Source organism: Nymphalis io, chromosome 19 (assembly GCF_905147045.1).
Source record: "Nymphalis io chromosome 19, ilAglIoxx1.1, whole genome shotgun sequence".
Lineage (NCBI taxonomy): Eukaryota > Metazoa > Arthropoda > Insecta > Lepidoptera > Nymphalidae > Nymphalis > Nymphalis io.
This window is the reverse complement of record NC_065906.1, coordinates 1399584-1418658: the sequence shown is the minus strand read 5'-3', so window position 1 is coordinate 1418658 and position 19075 is coordinate 1399584. Positions and strand designations below refer to the sequence as shown.

General features: G+C 32.5%; 4 protein-coding genes across 4 annotated transcripts in view; 1 reads left to right on the top strand and 3 right to left on the bottom strand.

Annotated features, from left to right (window-relative positions):
* LOC126775886 (uncharacterized) overlaps window positions 1-3369 on the bottom strand; it is a 34410-nt gene extending 31041 nt beyond the window's left edge. Inside the window, exon 1 of the mRNA XM_050498041.1 lies at window positions 3244-3369. Within this exon, the coding sequence (XP_050353998.1) occupies window positions 3244-3341 (98 nt within the window). The 5' untranslated portion in view covers window positions 3342-3369. The remainder of the gene's footprint in view (window positions 1-3243) is intronic.
* Window positions 3370-4719: 1350 nt separating this feature from the next.
* Window positions 4720-7960, bottom strand: LOC126775893 (26S proteasome regulatory subunit 6A-B). Its single transcript, XM_050498055.1, has 5 exons — window positions 7305-7960; window positions 7026-7221; window positions 6250-6446; window positions 5433-5563; window positions 4720-4981 (listed from the first exon to the last, which is right to left on the bottom strand). The coding sequence occupies exons 1-5, from the start codon at window positions 7857-7859 to the stop codon at window positions 4774-4776; spliced, it is 1287 nt and encodes a 428-aa protein (XP_050354012.1). The 5' UTR covers window positions 7860-7960; the 3' UTR covers window positions 4720-4773.
* Window positions 7961-8178: 218 nt separating this feature from the next.
* Window positions 8179-10902, top strand: LOC126775906 (succinate dehydrogenase [ubiquinone] cytochrome b small subunit, mitochondrial). The gene is made up of 4 exons (XM_050498072.1): window positions 8179-8345; window positions 8764-8912; window positions 9603-9787; window positions 10106-10902. The coding sequence occupies exons 1-4, from the start codon at window positions 8315-8317 to the stop codon at window positions 10299-10301; spliced, it is 561 nt and encodes a 186-aa protein (XP_050354029.1). The 5' UTR covers window positions 8179-8314; the 3' UTR covers window positions 10302-10902.
* A 170-nt stretch (window positions 10903-11072) lies between these two features.
* On the bottom strand, window positions 11073-16128 carry LOC126775905 (phosphatidylglycerophosphatase and protein-tyrosine phosphatase 1). Its single transcript, XM_050498071.1, has 6 exons — window positions 16015-16128; window positions 15782-15928; window positions 15379-15459; window positions 12968-13071; window positions 12678-12786; window positions 11073-12353 (listed from the first exon to the last, which is right to left on the bottom strand). The coding sequence occupies exons 1-6, from the start codon at window positions 16015-16017 to the stop codon at window positions 12231-12233; spliced, it is 567 nt and encodes a 188-aa protein (XP_050354028.1). The 5' UTR covers window positions 16018-16128; the 3' UTR covers window positions 11073-12230.
* Between the last annotated feature and the right edge of the window lie 2947 nt (window positions 16129-19075).

The following is a 19075-nucleotide window of genomic DNA, read 5'->3' as shown; positions in this document are numbered from 1 at the left end:
ACAAAAATACCTGCGGCGCTTGACGTCCAAGTGTGATGAAAAATTTATTAACAGCCACCCGAAAAGCTTGCAAAAATAGCGATGGCAATGAATAAATACCGAGAACGTTTTCATTTAAGTTGATTAAAATATTTTAATCATAAAGAAAGGGTAGAAAACTATTTTTTCTTTCACTTGTTATGTGTACATTACTTGACATTTTCGCCTTGTTTATTCACATCATATGTCTATTTAGAATATTATTATAGTTCGGGCGTTGCCCCGTGTAAATTTCAAGTAAACATCAACCCTTACGGATGGAATAAAGTTAAAAACCTAGGGGATTGGACGAGGGTTGTTACGCGTTTCCCCCACGGGAACAGTGGGGATATGTGGATCGGAATACCCACTAAAAACCAGCGGTACCTTTTCCGTCTTAACGAGGAGCGCCACGGGATCGCTTTCGCATGCTAACAATAATACTTAAGTAGTTAAACCTTCATTTTTACAGTGCAAAGTCCAAACTGGCAGCGATATACATTAGCACTATAAGAAATATTAACCATCCCTTACATCGTCAATGCGCCACCAATCTTGGGAACGAAGATGTTATGTCCCGGATATGTGTTGTGCCGGACACTGGCTCACCCATCCTTCAAACCAGAACACAAAAATACTGAGTATTGCTGTTAGTAAGTGGTGAATGGTATCTACACTGACGTTACAGTAGTAAGCACACTGAGGGTTTAGTCTAGCTATTACTTCATTATTAAAATTAACCACATTAATTATATATATATATATATATGTATTTTTATGTTAATGTTTAAATTCTTTTAATCTTCCTATTTACCGTAACCGTAACAGCCTGTGAATGTCCCACTGCTGGGCTAAAGGCCTCCTCTCCCTTTTTTGAGGAGAAGGTTTGGAGCTTATTCCACGACACTGCTCCAGTGCAGGTTGGTGGAATACACATGTGACAGAATTTCAGTGAAATTAGACATATGCAGGTTTCCTCACGATGTTTTCCTTCACCGTAAAGCACGAGATGAATTATAACCAAAAATTAAGCACATGAAAGTTCAATGGTGCTTGCCCGGGTTTGAACCCACGATCATCGGTCAAGATTCACGCGTTCTTACCACTAGGCCATCTCGGCTTACCTACCGGCTTTTTACTGACTAATATAAAAAAAAATGGCTATCGAAAATAACAACAATGTAAAAAAAGTTAATGAGACACTGCTTCACCAAATAAACAATGTCGTAATATGTACGATAAAAACATAGAGCCTTGGCCATGTTGAATAAGTCAGGCTATATTGTGTCATTATTGGATAAAATATTCTTTTAACATTGTTGAACGAGCAATTTACAATGGAGCGCCTTTGTTGAGCGGGTTATAAAACTAAGAATAGCCTCTTGACTTTCTTAATTGTAATCTTTTCAAGCACTCTGTGTTCTCTCTTCTTTCTTTTAGTAATTGGTTTAGATTAGAAGTCGAGATGGCCCAGTGGTAAGACCGCGTGAATCTTAACCGATGAACGTGGGTTCAAAACCGGGCAAGCACCTCTGAATTTTCATGTGCTTAATTTCTGTTTATAATTCATCTCGTGCTTTTCGGTGAAGGAAAACATCGTGAGGAAACCTGCATGTGTCTAATTTCATCGAAATTCTGCCACATGTGTATTCCACCAACCCGCATTGGAGCAGCGTGGTGGAATAAGCTCCAAACCTTCTCCTCAAATAGGGAGAGGAGGCCTTAGCCCAGCAGTGGGACATTTACAGGCTGTTACTTTTTACTTTTTTTTTTTTAGATTCTTAAAAAAAAAGTCTTCTTATTATAATGGCTAGGCATACTGGCTAACGGGTCACTTGAAAGTGGTTACCACTGCCCATAGATATAAGAACTATAAAATATATTAGCCGTATAATGTAAGGGATATTGCCAATGTCCTACCAACCCTGGGAACTTAGATGTTATGTCGCTTGTGTTCAAACCAGAACACAACAATACAAAGTATTGCTGCTTGGTGATAGAAATGTTACGAACAAGTGTTACCTATAAGGTCAGACAACACACAAATACTATGTACATTAGTTACTAAGCTCAATCATATGTCTTATATTTACTGGTGGTAGAGCTTTGAGCAAGCTCGTCTGGGTAGGTACCACCCACTCATCAGATATTCTACCGCAAAACAGCAATACTTGATATTGTTGTGTTCCGGTTAGAAGGGTGAGTGAGCCAGTGTAATTACAGGCACAAGGGACATAAAATCTTAGTTCCCAAGGTTGGTGGCGCATTGGATATGTAAGCGATGGTTGACATTTCTTACAATGCCAATGTCTAAGAGCGTTGGTGACCACTTACCATCAGGTGGCCCATATGCTCGTCCGCCTTCCTATTCTATAAAAAAAAAAAAAAACATAAGACTCTAAATTACTTGTAACATTTAGAGAATCTATATATTTACATAATGATATCTCTCAACTCTTTGTACTATGTATAATATGTTACTATTTAAGCTATAGATTAAATTAATGTTGCGTCTGTAGCATAATCAGCTTTGTAAGCTGTTATATGATAACAATCCACCTGCTCTAGCCAATTATGTGAAAGGATATTGCTTTATATTATATAATGTGTAAAATGGAAGACTCAGTATGTTTATACTTTATGATACATTTAAAAAAACGTTCATATTATAAATGAATTTAAAGGATAATTGAGATATTTGATTAGATTTTGTTTTTTTTTTATGAAATAATAAATGTAAATTATATTGTTAATTTTTGTGTTAGTGTTTAAGGCTGATAAGAAGTTGAATAAGAAAAAAAAATTAGGGATATTCCAATACTAAATACTTTTTAAATGACCCTTTATTAAAATAGGATTAATTGTTATTTGTTTAAAGAAATCTACTTTTATGTATGATAATATAATTAAGCATGGTAACTAGGTGCTCTAGTTATTGTCATCAGCCAGAAATGTAATCTTAGCTTTAAAGCTTAATGCATTCAGTAAAAAGCATAATGAAATCTGTTTTACAAAATATAAAAGTAGATGGACATACAAATAGAAGTTTAAAATCCAGATGCAAAATCTAACCATGGAATTTAACCTTTATTTGAATTCAAACTTCCTCAAGATTGATCTCTGAGCCTAATAATAAGTACTATAAAAATAAGTTGGATTTTCAACTTCATGAGTTTGTGATAAAATGTTATAATACATAAAAATATTCTTGCATAGTTTAATAACCTGGTGTGTGGACGGTTGTGGTTGCATTTTTTGTGTATTTTGGGTAATTCGTCTGAGGATATCTTAAACTGAGGCTTGAATTCGTCTTCTTGTTCCATGATGGACTTTAGTGAAGGCAATTAGGACAAAATAGCATAAAAATTTATAAAATATATATTTACTTATTTTGGAATTATTTACAGAACTATTAATTGTAATCACTTATAAAAGTATAAGGTTTTTAATACATATTAACTTACGAAAATAGAAAATAAATCTCGGCCGATTTCGAACTACAAAGAAATACGTTTTTTAAAAAACAACAATCATCTCACAAGCTAAAAACACAGCATCAAGCAGTAAAAGAACACTGCATACTGTAAAACATTCAAAAATCAATATCGTTATGCGGTATTTTGGATATTAAACAATTTATTTTACTGTCATTCGGCGATATTAAAAATTTAGGTTACTTACGGTCAGATAGCCGAATTACTTCGCCGATGATCTGCGGACGAAGTTTATAAACTCATAAATAATTTCACATTTCTATTTCTAATGGTAATAATTTTTTTAATGTTTATTTTCAATAAATCAACTGGAATTTTGAAAGATCCATATTTTTATGTTCAAATTTAGCACACGCGCGTCAACAGATTTTATGGATGCGTTCATTTCTTTATTTTTTTTTAACTCAAATATTTAATTCAATTATTATAATATTAATTTAAATTATTATAATAAATTAAGTTTAAATTGGTTACGATTTTATGTATTTAGTATTGAAAATCACTCCTTATGAACCTGAAATATCAGATTTGTATACACACCTAACATATCCTTTGTTATTACTACATGTGACGTAGATGATAGATAAAGACTATACCATTTTAAAGATTAAGTAAACGCTGATTCATACTATCGTCGGTCTACCTTGTACGGGGAGTGGGGACCAACGATATTGTAAGGGTCGCGGGAAGCCGGTGGATACGTTTAGCGCAATACTGGCTACTGGCTTCCAACCCTTGTAGGGTCTTTATCCAGCGGTGGATGTTTTTCTAGCTGACAAATGATGATGAAACGCTGAATGTTAAAAAAGGACTTTTTACACCTAATTTAAAAATATCTGTTTTCAATTATCAATCAAATTCAATTTTTTTTAATAAAAATATACCAATTAAGTTCTTTTTTTTATTACTATCAACTATATTGTGAAACAACTTTAATTCGATTTATATTTATTCTTATTAAGGCTATTTTTTAAATTTAATGTATAGCGAATATTTCAAATCTATTTAAGTTATTCATTCATTTTGGTGGAAAGAAAATAGAAAATTGGCAGGAAGCCGTTCTTACTATTTAAAATGTCATCTGTTAATGGTGTCAAACCAAACCAGCCAGATACAAACAGTATAAGTAAAAAGATTTTACTGAAACTTTTTACTTATAAAAAAACTTTCTCCGACCCCATTATTTTTAGTAAAAAGACACTCTTTCATTGTTATAATATATGTTTATTATTAAAAACTTATATATAAAGCAGGTGTAACATTAGGCATAGTAGCTAAGGTTGGCCTTTTTCTTGGCTTGCACTTCTAATATGGCGTCCATGAAGTCTTCATGAGTAACGGCGGTAGCAGAACGCCGAAGCGCAATCATACCAGCTTCAACACATACTGCCTTACATTGTGCTCCATTGAAATCATCAGTAGAACGGGAGAGTTCCTCAAAATTGACATCTGGTGATACATTCATTTTTCTGCAATGATAATATATACCAATAGTTTAAAAGAATAGTTGACTTCTTACTTCATTATTCAAATCAAAGATTAGGGAATATCATAGTGTGCTAAAATATAGGGCTACTATCATAGTCTAATAAGACAACAATTCAACTCTAGAGATTCTAATCTGCTACTGAGAAAAAAAATTATTGATAAAAAAAGTTCTGTAACTTTTTTTTTCTTTTTTGAGATCTGCAATAGTGTAAACTAGACTATACTAAAGATAAAGCGTCAATTAGTTATACGGCTTTACTAATACAGATTATTTAAGAGGTGATAGAGATGAGGTGAGGTAAGGGCTAACAATGGTGTGTCTATTTATTGTGAATGTCAAATCAACAAAAATAAAAAGCAAAATAAATGTTATATAAATAAAGGCATTATTTTTTAAAAGATAATATATAATTTAAGGTAATTATTAGTTACCTTGAGTGAATTTGCATAATTCTTGCTCTGGCTTCTTCATTGGGGTGAGGGAATTCAATCTTCCTATCCAGACGACCAGATCTCAGCAGAGCAGGATCCAAAATGTCTACTCTGTTTGTAGCTGCGATTACCTGTTAAAAAGAGTCATTTAAAAAAAATTTAGCCAGACATCATGACAGCCAGTCCATAAACTCAGCCAATGCAACACCAACAATGGGTCCTAAAAATTTTTTATCCATTTTTTCTGTAATTACAATGGGTTGCCTTTAAAACTGGAACACAATAATACATATAATCTCAGCAGGGTCTGTAGGGGGCTTGAATAAATGTTACCACTAGATTAAATCTATATATTACTGTTTATTTTATTTTTTTATTATATATGTATCAATCATGTTCCTAAAAATGTTTAATAAAAAAAAAATCGTTATGAAACTTATAAGCGAATAACATAGTACAACATAACAACAGTAAAATTCTAAGTGTTTATATTCAACTTGTAAGTAACTAAAGAAGTTATTTTATATAACATTGACCCAACTTATTTTTCCTTCCTATCATCCCTTCCTTATTGCACACTTTATAAATAATTTTTAGTTATATATATTTAGATGTATATATTTATATATTTTGTTAAATTAAATTATATTTTATTTTTATGTCTGCAATGAACAAATAATAAATAAATGTGCTGTCGATTTGGAGGGCGTTATTAGCTACAACAGAGTTTTATACTATTGTAGTTACTATCGTATATATTATTTATGATATGTATAATTTGTCCAAATTTTAAAGTACTTAGTTTCATTTTATTTACCTTAATATCAGCAGTAGAACTAAATCCATCAAGCTGGTTAAGCAGCTCCAACATGGTACGTTGTACTTCACGATCACCAGCCTTCTCAGAGTCGAAACGCTTGGTACCAATGGCATCAAGTTCATCAATGAAGATTATCGCAGGTGCTTTTTCTTTGGCCAGAGCAAAGGCATCACGTACCAATTTTGCACCATCACCTGTGTCATAAAAATAAAGTTAATTTAATATATTTATATGATATACAAATGATACATAACAAAAAAATCTCTTGAAGCTCTTTGTGGGGAGTAGACTCACCATTTTATAATTAGGTAAAGCCTATCTATTGAAATGCATATATATAAAGCCTATTCTAATTACAAGAGTAAAGACAAAGAAACCACTTTGACATCAAATTGATGTGATAAATTTAATCAATGATATTTACTATGGGTTTGTAAGAAAGTGGCGTTTTTTAGGTTCACAAAATTGTAATTGGAACTTTGAAAATTAAATTAAAGTGGTTATAACTAGTTAAGTGGAATAGTGTTGTATGTTTGTTGTGCAGTGCATAATACAGCAGAGCTATTAGCCTATCGCATGAAATATGTAAATCTAAGGTTTGTTTACCTTTACTCCTACAATTGGAATAGGAATAATCAAATTGTTTTATCTACAATGTTTTACCTATGAGCATATCCCTTCCATATTGTCAATTAAAAAACATGAATATATAATATGTACTAATATAATAGGTAACTGCTGATACATTATAAATTAACAATAATGCAACTTGCCTATAAACATCTGAACAAGCTGAGGTCCTGCAAGCTTCAGGAAAGTAGATTTGGTTTGAGCCGCACAGGCCCTGGCTAAAAGGGTCTTGCCAGTACCTGGAGGTCCATACAACAGTACTCCCTTTGGTGGATGAATACCAAGGTTAACAAACTTCTCCTTGTGTGTCATAGGCAATACTACTGCTTCAATCAGTTCCTATAAAATATATTGAAATTAGTTTTAAATTGGGTTCTTATCTTGCATATCCTAAAATGAGGATAAGAACGGTTGGTTATTACCTGAATTTGTTTGTCTAGCCCTCCAATATCAGAGTATTGTTCAGTAGGTCTCTCATCTACCTCCATAGCCTTAACTCTCGCATCATATTCAGCAGGCAAAGTTTCAAGAATCAGATAAGAATCCTTATTAACTCCGACTAAATCACCTGGTTTTAACTTTTCTGCATCAACCAATCCTATAACCGGTAAGAAGTAGGTCTGACGAGTTGAGGTTTTGATGACGGCACACTTTCCTTTCCTCTGAGAGTCCAAGTCTACCACAGCACCGTCTTCCTCCTCCTCCTGTGGGTCTACATCGAGGAGTTCTATCACGTTTGAGACAAGGTACGGCAGAGTTTTATTGACTTTAATTTTTTCTGTGTTCTCTTTAATTTTGTCGTTCTGAGCTTGTAATTCGTGAGAGATTCTCATTACTTCACTTTTCATGATTTTAATTTCGTTGTCTAACAATCGGCTACGACTGATAATCTCGTCTGTTGGCATTCGAAGAACTTCTTCACTTAAGGCTTCTTCTCCATCTTCCCAGATAGACTTGTCTTCAAGAGTCGTAGCCATTTTAAATACTTACGTGATATTCCCTTTTCTAAATATTAGACAATAACAAAATTAGCAAAAGTTCGAAATCACAATCACATCATCTAAAATGAATTGTCATTGCAGAATGCAGACGTTAGTAACAGATAATATAACTAAGCTTTTTATAATAGCTTACTATGTTTTTATACTGTATAATTATGTATTGAGTTTAATATATTATAATATAAGCAAAATCGATTTCCATGTTTTGTTGCTTTAAATAAATTATCAAAACTTATTTTGATTTTTTTATTGTGGCACATATTTGACATATGCTTTTTTATACAAATGCTTTGGTCGATTTCGAATTTGACGTAGTGTCACTCATGCTTACATAGGTTGTGTTTTTAATACCTACACGAATTTCGAAATATTAAGTCTTCGTGAACGGTATCTATAAGCGATAAGTTTAATTTTACAGAAATAATCTAAATATGGCATTCTCTATGTTCCTTCGCACATCTGGTAAATATTACTTAAATTTAATCGAATTGTATAAAAAGAATTACATAATACTTGTTATTGTTGGATGAAGGGGTTCTAACTTATGTATATTTTATTGCTTATGTTCTGTTATCTTAAGTTACTAATCGATATTTAATTTTTAATATATATGTACATATATAATCAAACGACCCTCGAATCAAAACTAGTTTAGGTTGTATATATAATGAGAGCAACGCATTTTTTTATTTAAGCATTTATATTGAGATATTTTAATATCAGAGTTTTTGATACTTATTTGCATACACTAATATATAATTATAACATCATTAATAAGCTATAGCATAAAATATGTGTCTAAATAAAAAAAGAAGTAAAATTTTTGTTATTAATGAGTTAACTAGAATATTGGTCTTAAATTAATTATTTTCAATTCCAGCTTGCACAAGCCGAATATTATCTCAGCATATGACTAGATTGGGAACACAGCCGGCTCTGAAGCCCATTGACACTCAAAGAACTATAGCAACTATTAACTCGTTAAAGAATACTTTGTTGAAGTCTGAAACTACACCCATTCTGAATTCGGTAAGCAATATATTTTTCAAAAAAAATGAAAAAGTAATTACAAATGTAACATAAACCATCAAATAGACATTCGAAATTTATTTTTAATTGGTGGTTAAAGTTAAATCAGCTGATGACAATATATGAATGGGTTTCCTTTTGGAATATGTAAAAATAATTAGAGAGAAGCCATCTTGCCTCAAATGCATTGTAAGATACTATAAATTACATGCTGTTATTATATTGCCAACAGATTTTAACAATGAATTAATTAATCAATCAAAGACTGAATTATTTAAAGATAATTGTTAATTAACTTTTTAAATATGACACTAAAGTGTTGCTTGGTGGCAGGGCTCTGTGTGGCTTGTCACGGTAGGTACCACTTATTCATCAAATATTTGAATGCCAAACTGCAATACTTAGTATGGGTTACAGTTGGATGGGTGAGTGAGCCTGAGTAATTCCCAAGGTTGAGGGTGTTTTGAGTTTGGACCACTAATCATCAGGTGGCTCATTTGCCTATCTTTCTATGTTTAATATTAAGAAAATACACAAATCTCTTTCAATATTAAAATTCATTACAATTCTAGTTACCTCTTCTTTTCACTAATATGACACTATTTATCTTATTAGATAACAGTGAATCTTTGTTGTTGTAATGTATGAAGATAAAATATAATGGTTTATGATTTCTATTAAAATTTTAAGGTTCGCTCGTTCCGCACATCAGTGGTTAGACGATCAGCTGAAAAAGGTCATGATCACTCGAAGCTGTGGGTGGTTGAGAGGTTAACATCTGTACTTTTGGTGCCTCTCATTCCCATAGCATTAATAGCACCGAACAAAGTATTCGACTCACTTCTGGCTATCCTGGTTACTGCCCATAGTTTCTGGTAAGATACAAGAGACTTACAAATATTTAAATTCTAATAGTTCAAGTTTTATTTTGTAAAGAAATTTTATAATTTTGCTATTCTTTATGTTAAATATAATGTGTTTTAATGCTTTACTTTAGAAACCAGCTAGTTCTTTAGTTGTTGCTAACCTTTTTTACATATTTACTGTCTATTGATATATAGTCTGTGTTCTTCTTTAATTTTATACTATATAAGTTTAATATTCTTCGCGTTATTAGTTATACATGTTTCTAAAATAAATAATTAAAAAAAATACTTAGATTGGTACAATAAGATAGAGATGTAAATTTTTAGGGGCCTGGAAGCAATTGCAGTTGATTACGTGAGGGCGAGTATCTTCGGTCCTGTTATCCCCAAGATTGCCATCGGTCTTGTCTACCTCATCTCCATTGCGACCCTCGGCGGGCTCTTCTACGTTATTACCCATGATATTGGAATCGCAAATTCTATTAGACAATTTTGGGCCATCAAATCTGGACAGAAAGCATAAAATCAATTATTAGTATTTTTTTTTGTAGGCAAAACGTGTTGTAATTTTTCAGCTATTACATAATGATGAATTGTTTATTTATTATATAGAATAGTAAGTTAAAACGATTAGTTGTAAAAATATAGTATTCAATGAGCTTTTCTTAATTTTAAAAACATGTTTGATTTTTGATCTACATATTTCGTTCATTGTTTCTGTTTTTTTTTTTTTACTGTACACAGGTTTAATGTATTATGCATATTAGTTTTATTCCTTTGTAAAAGGAAAAAATTATCATTTCTAAATTATCAGATAATGTTTTGTGGTACTTAATGAATAGCACAATTACTAAGAAAGTGTCGGAATTCACTATCATTAAATGATTCTTAATTAATGATTATTTAAGTCTAAATTATTGAACTTTTTGAATTTCGTATATACAATCACATCTTAAACAAGCTTTTTTTTTTGAGTTTGACTACTGCCACCTGGCTGCTGCTGTGTTGACAAATTTTCTATTACTAAAACCATTTATTATTGTTTCGATTTTATTTCAATATGTTATAAGATATTCCTTTCAATATAAAAACATGGTTATTTCAAAAATAAATTTTTAAATAACTGTTTTTTTTTAATCCTCAAAATCTTCGACAATCTTATTATAATTTTTGAAGAAATTAAGTTCATGGAAAAATTGAATTTGTTTTTTATAATATCATTTCCTGCATTAACTTTATTACATAATATAATTATATTACATATTAATTAACATTAGCTAAATAAAAGACATCAAAGATAATATTTATTTTTATTAAATATTTCAAAATGAAAATTAAATTTTCCATTAAAAATATATATTTTTTCACATTATTGTTAGACTTCAATAAATATTCATTTTAATAACGTAAGATAAACAATTAGTTACCGAATTAACAATAATAATAATCCAAAATATAATATATAAGCAGAATAAATCAAACTTTCCGAACGTCATACGTCATCCTGTCAGATTAGCTTTAAAAATTAAAACACTTGGCGCGAGGCAGCGCAAAATATGGTTAGACGTATCATTGATATAATTTTTGTAATAATAATTTATAAACCAGATTTTAATAAAAGTATTAAGTTCTTATATAATTTCAATAAATGTATTAAAATTAATTTTGTTTTGTTTATAATATTATACTAGTATTAATAGCCACCACAGCCGGAGTTGATATCTATAGCCATTCCAGCCACAATAGGAATAAGCCCAAATTAACTTTGGCACCGATATCAATTGACGCGATATCATTGGTCGAGATCTTTAACTATGATATTCACTATGGACTCGCGAAAATTGTTGTAATCGGAACTTCAAAAGTTAAATTAATGTAGTTATAACTAGATAAGTGGAATAGTGTTGTATTATAAATAAAGGTAAATTAATCAAGAACTGTTTATAGTGCGTTATACAGCAATACAATTAGAAAATCGCAAGCAATTTTTAAAACTACGGTTTGTTTACGTTTACTCCGATTTCGATTGGAAAGGAATACAGTTTATTTCAATACAACATTAAGCTTCTCAATGGACTCTGAATATATAACGAATATTTTTTTTTAAATTGTGAGGTTCTTTCGGTTTTATTTTTGTATGATTATATAAAAATATGTGCATTTTAAAATTAATACAGTTTTTTTATTCGTCAAATATATGCCATCTCATATGAGGAATACAGATAAGGCTCAAACATGTTAATTACTTAAATAAAATGAAGAAGATTTAAAAGAAAAACATTCATACACTGTTAAAGTGTAATATTTGTGTATAATAAATATAATTATATATATTGTTATCTTTATGAATATTTAGTTTAATTTTGACAGCAAAATTACTTTCTAATATAGAAAATGAAGCAATTGTCAAAAAATTGTCTATGGTTTAAGATATAATATATATAGTATGTAATCACGTCTGTACGTGGTTCTTGTAGAATATATCGAGTGCCTGCCACTGCTTTGTGTGCAGCAGGATGTGAGGGCGTCTCGTTCTCATATGTTCCACCGCTTCCTGAGGAGACCAGCCGTTTCTCTGAAAAAAATTAAAAAATATTTATTAATTATAACTTGCTAGCCTAAATACCGTTCTAGGTCGCCTAACGATGTGAAATACGCGACGTTTGATACTTGTCTCTTTAGCATTATCATTTCTACGTACCACATTTGAATATTAGTACGTCTTTGGCAGAAACATTGCCAGTAGGTACAAATTTTGAATTTAAAATAGTTGAGCTTTGTAATATTAATATTAGTTTTATCATTTTATGTTATAGAATAATATAATAAAAGCATAAAAAAATACATTATCAATTTTTTTCGCGCTTTTTTGTTGGTTGGTTACTCTAGTTACACTGACCATCATGAGGTAGCAGCCGACGAGCGTGGCGCTGCGCGTACGTCCAGCCTTGCAGTGTACGTACACGCGGCCTTGTTCGCTACTCGGCTTGTTCTCTGCTGGCAGGAAGCTGGACACGAGGACATTATCATATCGAGTTGATGTTTTGAATATTATAAAATATCGTTTCATAGTCTTACAGTATTTATAATCTTGGAGTTACAGTGACGTCCAATGTGTTTAAAACAATATGTTTATTCACAATAATAAAGATAACACATAAATAACCGCTATTCAAAATTTTAACTCACCGATTAATGAATCGCACCCCTTCATAAAGCTTGTCTTGATCGGGAGCCTCGAAGATGTCCGTAGTGGCCAGCTGCAGGAACTGCACGCCGTGTTCGTGCCATTTCTGTTCAATTATTATCAACCATCAACTATCGAAGACACAAAAATATAACCCTCCAAAGCGAGATATTAATGAAGTAGTCTATAAATATCACTCAGATGGATTGAGGCCTCCTCCCCTTTTGAGGGTTGGAGTAATACAGTTGGCAGAATTGCATCCCAGACATGCAAGTTTCTTCTGCCGAGCACGAGAGGAAGCACAAATCAATCAAACTCGGGAACCTCGTTTGAAACCACAATATTTGGTTGAGATGCAAGTGTTCTTATCGCTTTGTTTTGAAACATAAATAGTTTGTTTCGCTATTTTATTCCGCAATTTTTCAATTGATTGATCAGAGATTATTATGGAGCATTGCAGCTTCTGCCAGGAGTTAAGTACGGATATATATACTATATATCCGTTTATAATAGTTACTTGCTTTTACTTGGTTTTATGCACCACACCATCTGTTTACCACCCACTCATCAGATATTCTACCGCCAAACAGTACTACTTTAGTGCTAAGTAAGGATTGCACAACAAGCTAATGTTAGTTACACTGGCTTGACTTGCTTAGCTGGTTGGCGGAGTCTAAGGGACATAACATTTTTGTTCCACTGTTGCCATTTGCGCATCCGCATTTTTATTTTTATATATAAACTTAAGTTGGACTTATGAAATTTAGCCCAAACGTGATCATATATAAAAAAAAATACATTTTGATCTATAATTGTGATATGTTGAACGCGAAAACAGTATGTAAATACATGATTAGGTAACAAAAGACCTAATTATCATAACAAAAACGTTCATCCTCATATTATTCTCAAAAACATAGAAGCACCTATTTTCATTCAAATGTTTTCTGGAGATTTCCATTGATAGGCTTAACAAACATGATAAATAAGCGTGACTGAGTAATGTCTGATGCGGAAATAACCTGAAGGTTGTGAGGTCAACTGCACACTAGAAAAGATAATGTAATCACAAACACCAGTAGCTCGGGTCACACAGAGGTGTGGAAGTCGCAGATTCGATGCTGATCACTATTAATTTTCTACAATTCAAGATTGCCATTTAACTGAGAAGTACAGGAGTATTAGTATCCGTATTAATAATATAAATGTGGAAGTGTTTGTTTGTTACGTGATCACTTCATAACTACTCAACTGATATGATCAACAACAATCTTATCATCTAATAATATATATGTAACTATATTCTGTATGATCCAAAAATAAAAAATAAAATATATCAATAAGCAAGAAATTATATATATTTATATTCCTTAATTAAAAGGAGTATTACAATAGTATGTACATCGACATACATCATTTATTATTATACATATTTATTTATTCTATGCAAATAAGATAAACATAATTAAGCAATTTGTTAGTGATAATTATTTAAGTGGTATAATTTAAAAGCTAATTATTATTTTTAGGTATTTAATTCTTAATAATAACAAAAAAAAATGAATAAATATATTTTAAAATAAATTAAAAAATATTCGAATTACTGCAACCATTTTGAAACACTAAATTTAATTAAAATAAAATAGAAATCCTTTGTACAGACTGTTTTTTTTAATTTGGTTACCTGATGGTAAGTGGTCACCAACACCCATAGACGTGGGCATTGTAAGAAATGTTAGCCATCACCAATGTTAACATCACCAATGCGCAACAAACCTTGGGAACTAAGATGTTATGTCCCTTGTGCCTGTAATAACACTGGCTCACTCATCCTTCAAACCGGAACACAACAATACGAAGTACTGCTGTTTTGCGGTAGACTACATATGTTTAGTACTGTGACTTTGGTATATCGTTACATTATTTTGATTACCTAATTATATGTTTAAGTACTACTAATTACCATTAGATACTGTTTTATGCGTTTAATTTATAATATATCTATGTAAAGAGATAACATATTCTAATGTATTTTGATTGAAGAAGGCTCGTAATTACACTTGAGTCATAATTGTTCATTATTAGATATATTATAAATGCAAAAGTAATTGTCTGTTATGCTTTCAGGGTCAAATGTCTCAACCAATTTAGATAAAATTTGGTATGAAACACGTTTGCAGCTCAAGGCTACTTTTTATATCTAATATTTCCCCCCACTAACACACAGGCGTGGACTCACGCGAAAATTAAGTTTAATATAAGCAATATGATTTTAATGAGAAGAACTGATAAAAATGTCTTTAATTACTCTTTTTCTTCAATTATCTAACATACATAGACTAATATGATGATGGTTAATATTATAATAATTAAATAAATGTATTATTATATATGGAAAGTAATAATTACATACCTCTGCATCATTTGAAAATATCTTCAATTCATAAGTTTCATTCATAGACACCACACCTTTTATATTTTCTTCTTCGATTAACTGAAATAATAATATTAAATAAATTGTTTAATATTCTATATTTTGGTGCAGTTCTAAAATGTTGTAATTTTTTTATTTATTAGTCTAACACAAAATCATATATTACCATATAATTTCATTCAGCTTAAGTTGCAAAATGTTTTATAAATCTAATAAATGGGAACAAATTTTACATCTTCACACAATTTGATTTAAATCTTTAAGTTATACAAAAGCTGTTTAAAGTTTGAAGATTTTCAGTAAATTAAAAAAGAGCCTGGTTTTATTCAGTATATTAAAAAACTTGCTTAGGATCCTGATTTTATTAACCTATAAAATGTACCTGTTTTGTCATTCCTTGAAACGGCAGAGCTCCCAGGATAACTGTGTCATCCATTCTATCGTACCACCGCCTGCTGGTCACCTTCTCCATCAGAACATTATAGAGAAGAGTAGGGTAGAAAGTCACCCTAGCGAACATCGCTGTAGCCTGCAGAAGTACAGTTACTTTAAACACGTATACTCGATCCGAACATCACTGTTTGAAAACACAGTTCTAGTATACCGTAACCGTACCATGGTTAAAGCTGATGACTGGTATTCGTGGAGGGGGAAATTTTAAAATTATTCAAGTTGCATCCCGTAACGAGACCTCTTGTTGTGACGGCCTGTGTCAAATGTCAATATGACAGTCCAAACGTCAGGTTGACAATATCAGTGTTGTTCTGAAACTGATTAAAAATGTAAGTTACTATGTGTTTTTGTTTTTCAAAAAACTATTTTTTACTTAATCAGTTCGTTATATCTTACTTAAAGATAGTAAATGCGTATACGTGTCTCCACTTAATGAGTAAATATTAGTTATTTACCCTTACATTTTTTTTATAGCAATATTTTGTATATATGTATTTTAGAGTAGTAAATAAATTAGGAGCTACAAAAAATATTTTTTTTAAGTAACTATAAGATTTGTTTTTTACTATACCTCGATTTAAATGTAAATAAACTTATTAATATGAAGTGATTGACAAATTATTGGTGGTAGCGATGAGTCCAGTAGACTAGTAGTACCACACACTAATCATTTATTCTAATACCCACCCAGCTGGTTCATGTGTCTATGAGCCTTCTCGCTACAAATAAATAAAAATATTAAACAATATGATATATTTTTTCATAAACAATAAGATAAGATCATTGTATTGAAGTAAATAAAAAACTTTAGTTCATATTACTTTACGTATGTTTCTTAATATTTTAGTGCAATTTATATCACGATAATTTTAAATAAATTGGTTATATTGCTTCATATTTGTTGTGCTTGCAAGTTACGCGATCAATATATAAAAATACTACTAAATATATAAAAAAAAACAAATCGAGTTATGCATTAATTTGATGTTTAGATAATTAACCGATAAAATAAAAAATGTCGTTTTTTATGACGCTCGATAGTAACATTCTAATTATATGTTCTCCAGACCGATTTCGGCAACTTAATTTTTAACAGAGATTAGCCAACAGTGAAAGGGATTTTGTAGTATAGTCTAATTAGTCTATTACAGCGACACTCAACTTTTCTTTACAGGAAATTTGAAAATTAAAATAGTTGAAAATAAAGTAAAAGTAAGTGAGCCAACCAGACCATCTCTAAAACTGAGGCCCTCTTATTCCACGGTCGCCCCTCGTGGGGCGTGTATCATAGTCCAAGGGACAGTGATAAAGGTGAAGGCCCAAATGATATTTGGGTCTGATCCTGGACGAAAGATGGAGCTTCAGGCAACACTTTGTCTAACTGAGCCCGAAGCTCATCAATGCCGCCGCCGCCTTGGGCCGCCTCCTACCTAATGTGGGAGGGCCGGAATCATCATGCTGGCGTCTATATGCCGGTATACTGCGCTCTATGGCACTATATGGTGCACCCATATGAGTGGACGCTCTCACCACTCGTAATAAAGCTCTTCTGCGTAGACCGCAGATAGTTATAGCGGTGAGAGCGGTACGAGGTTATACGAGGTCGTGGACGGCTGTGACACTTCTTTTAAGCGATCCACCCTGGGAACTCTATCCCGAGGTACCCGAGGAAGTGCACCGGTTCCGGGTGGAAGCCAGGGCGAATGCGACCGTCCAGGATTAGCGGAGTTGGATCAGATCAGTAGCCCAACAAGCCCTGATTCGTAGATAGGAGAAGGACCTAGGATCCCCAGGCGGCGATAGTTGACGGAGACCTCTCGCTGCTGAGCGTGATTAACGCCATGCTTGGCAGCGAGAGATGTTGGATGGAGATGGTCTCTTTTTGCGAGAGTGTCATGTAGCAAAAGGAGGCCACGGAGCGAGGGCGTGAGGCGAGTGCCGCCGTTGATCCGCTCCGCCGAAGAAGACCGGGGAGGAGGTGCTGACGCTATGCGCATCTTCTTCCCGCACTGTAAGCACCGCTGAGGTTAGGGGGGTACTCTATACCCTGGAAACCCCCCTAGGTATGGAGGTCCGCTTAAGTGCGCCAACCGTCGGTCGTCACGGTAAGATGCGCAAGCGATGCCGTGACGCCCCCTCGAAAAAACGCGAGTACAGGGTACATCTGGTTTTTTAGTGGGTCGCACATCCCCCCCCCCCCCATCTCATCTGGGGGAAACGCGATTTATCAGTGAAAAAAAATAGGCGGGCCAACTAGAAAAACCCAGATTGAATACCGCTGCTCTATTCCAATAGAATAAGGAAGGATGGACTTTCCATAACGAATGTCATAGATAATGAAAGATATGAGACTAATGATATCGCGTCAATCCATTTAAATATTGTTTATTTGTCGTTACTTTATTATGAGTAGAATAGGCTATACAGACGCAGCTGCAGGTACCATTTTCTAACAATCCGATAGGAAAGTAATCCAATCCGATCGGAGAGAGTTCAGGAGCGGAACCATCGTGCTTTCAGAGACAGGAGTGTAAATAATACCAACTTCAAAACTATGTGCCGCTGAGATTTTCTTGACGGAAAAACTTAATAATGCTTTAATGGCTCGACTCGGAATTTGATCCCGGGACCTTGGTAATTACAGCATTATTTGCTAGCCATTACAAAAACTACAAGAAAACGCATTTTTTTTCATTTAGTTTAGATGCGTATTCGTAACAGAATCCGATATTAAATAAAATTAACATGACTCGTCCCAACACCGTACGCCTGAAATTAGGATTATGCCGCATGATCTTTATCAAATCCTCTATCCTCCGCTGCCTTGCTAATGCATCTTACTCTTTTAATCTGTTAAGTCACCGTTTTTTTTAATTATAATATAAATATATATATATATATATATATATAATGCTTACTGTGTATCTATTAAATATATTCGCTATAATTAAAACTATGACGTCATGTGTGATGATTGTTTCGAATGACGTAACGACGTATTGTAGACGTACTGCTATAGATCTCATTTATACTCTATTCCAACCACAACAGGAATAAACCCCAAATAAATAACTTTGACACCGATATCAATTGACGCGGTATCATTGGTCGATCATCTTGAATAATCTATGATATTCACTATGGATTTTCGAAAAATCGCGTTTTGTAATCATAACTTTGAAAGTTAAATTAGTGTGGTGTGTGGTTATAAATAAAGTTAAAT

Coding starts and splice junctions, on each gene's coding strand:
- LOC126775893 (XM_050498055.1), bottom strand. CDS start 7,859: ATGGCTACGACTCTTGAAGACAAGTCTATCTGGGAAGATGGAGAAGAA. Junction 6,447..7,025: donor GCTTGTTCAGATGTTTATAG/GCAAGTTGCATT, acceptor TTTATGACACAG/GTGATGGTGCAAAATTGGTA. Junction 4,982..5,432: donor ATTATGCAAATTCACTCAAG/GTAACTAATAAT, acceptor TTATCATTGCAG/AAAAATGAATGTATCACCAG.
- LOC126775906 (XM_050498072.1), top strand. CDS start 8,315: ATGGCATTCTCTATGTTCCTTCGCACATCTG. Junction 8,913..9,602: donor CTACACCCATTCTGAATTCG/GTAAGCAATATA, acceptor TAAAATTTTAAG/GTTCGCTCGTTCCGCACATC. Junction 9,788..10,105: donor GTTACTGCCCATAGTTTCTG/GTAAGATACAAG, acceptor GTAAATTTTTAG/GGGCCTGGAAGCAATTGCAG.
- LOC126775905 (XM_050498071.1), bottom strand. Junction 15,460..15,781: donor TTCAAGGAATGACAAAACAG/GTACATTTTATA, acceptor TTATTATTTCAG/TTAATCGAAGAAGAAAATAT. Junction 13,072..15,378: donor TATTTTCAAATGATGCAGAG/GTATGTAATTAT, acceptor ATAATTGAACAG/AAATGGCACGAACACGGCGT.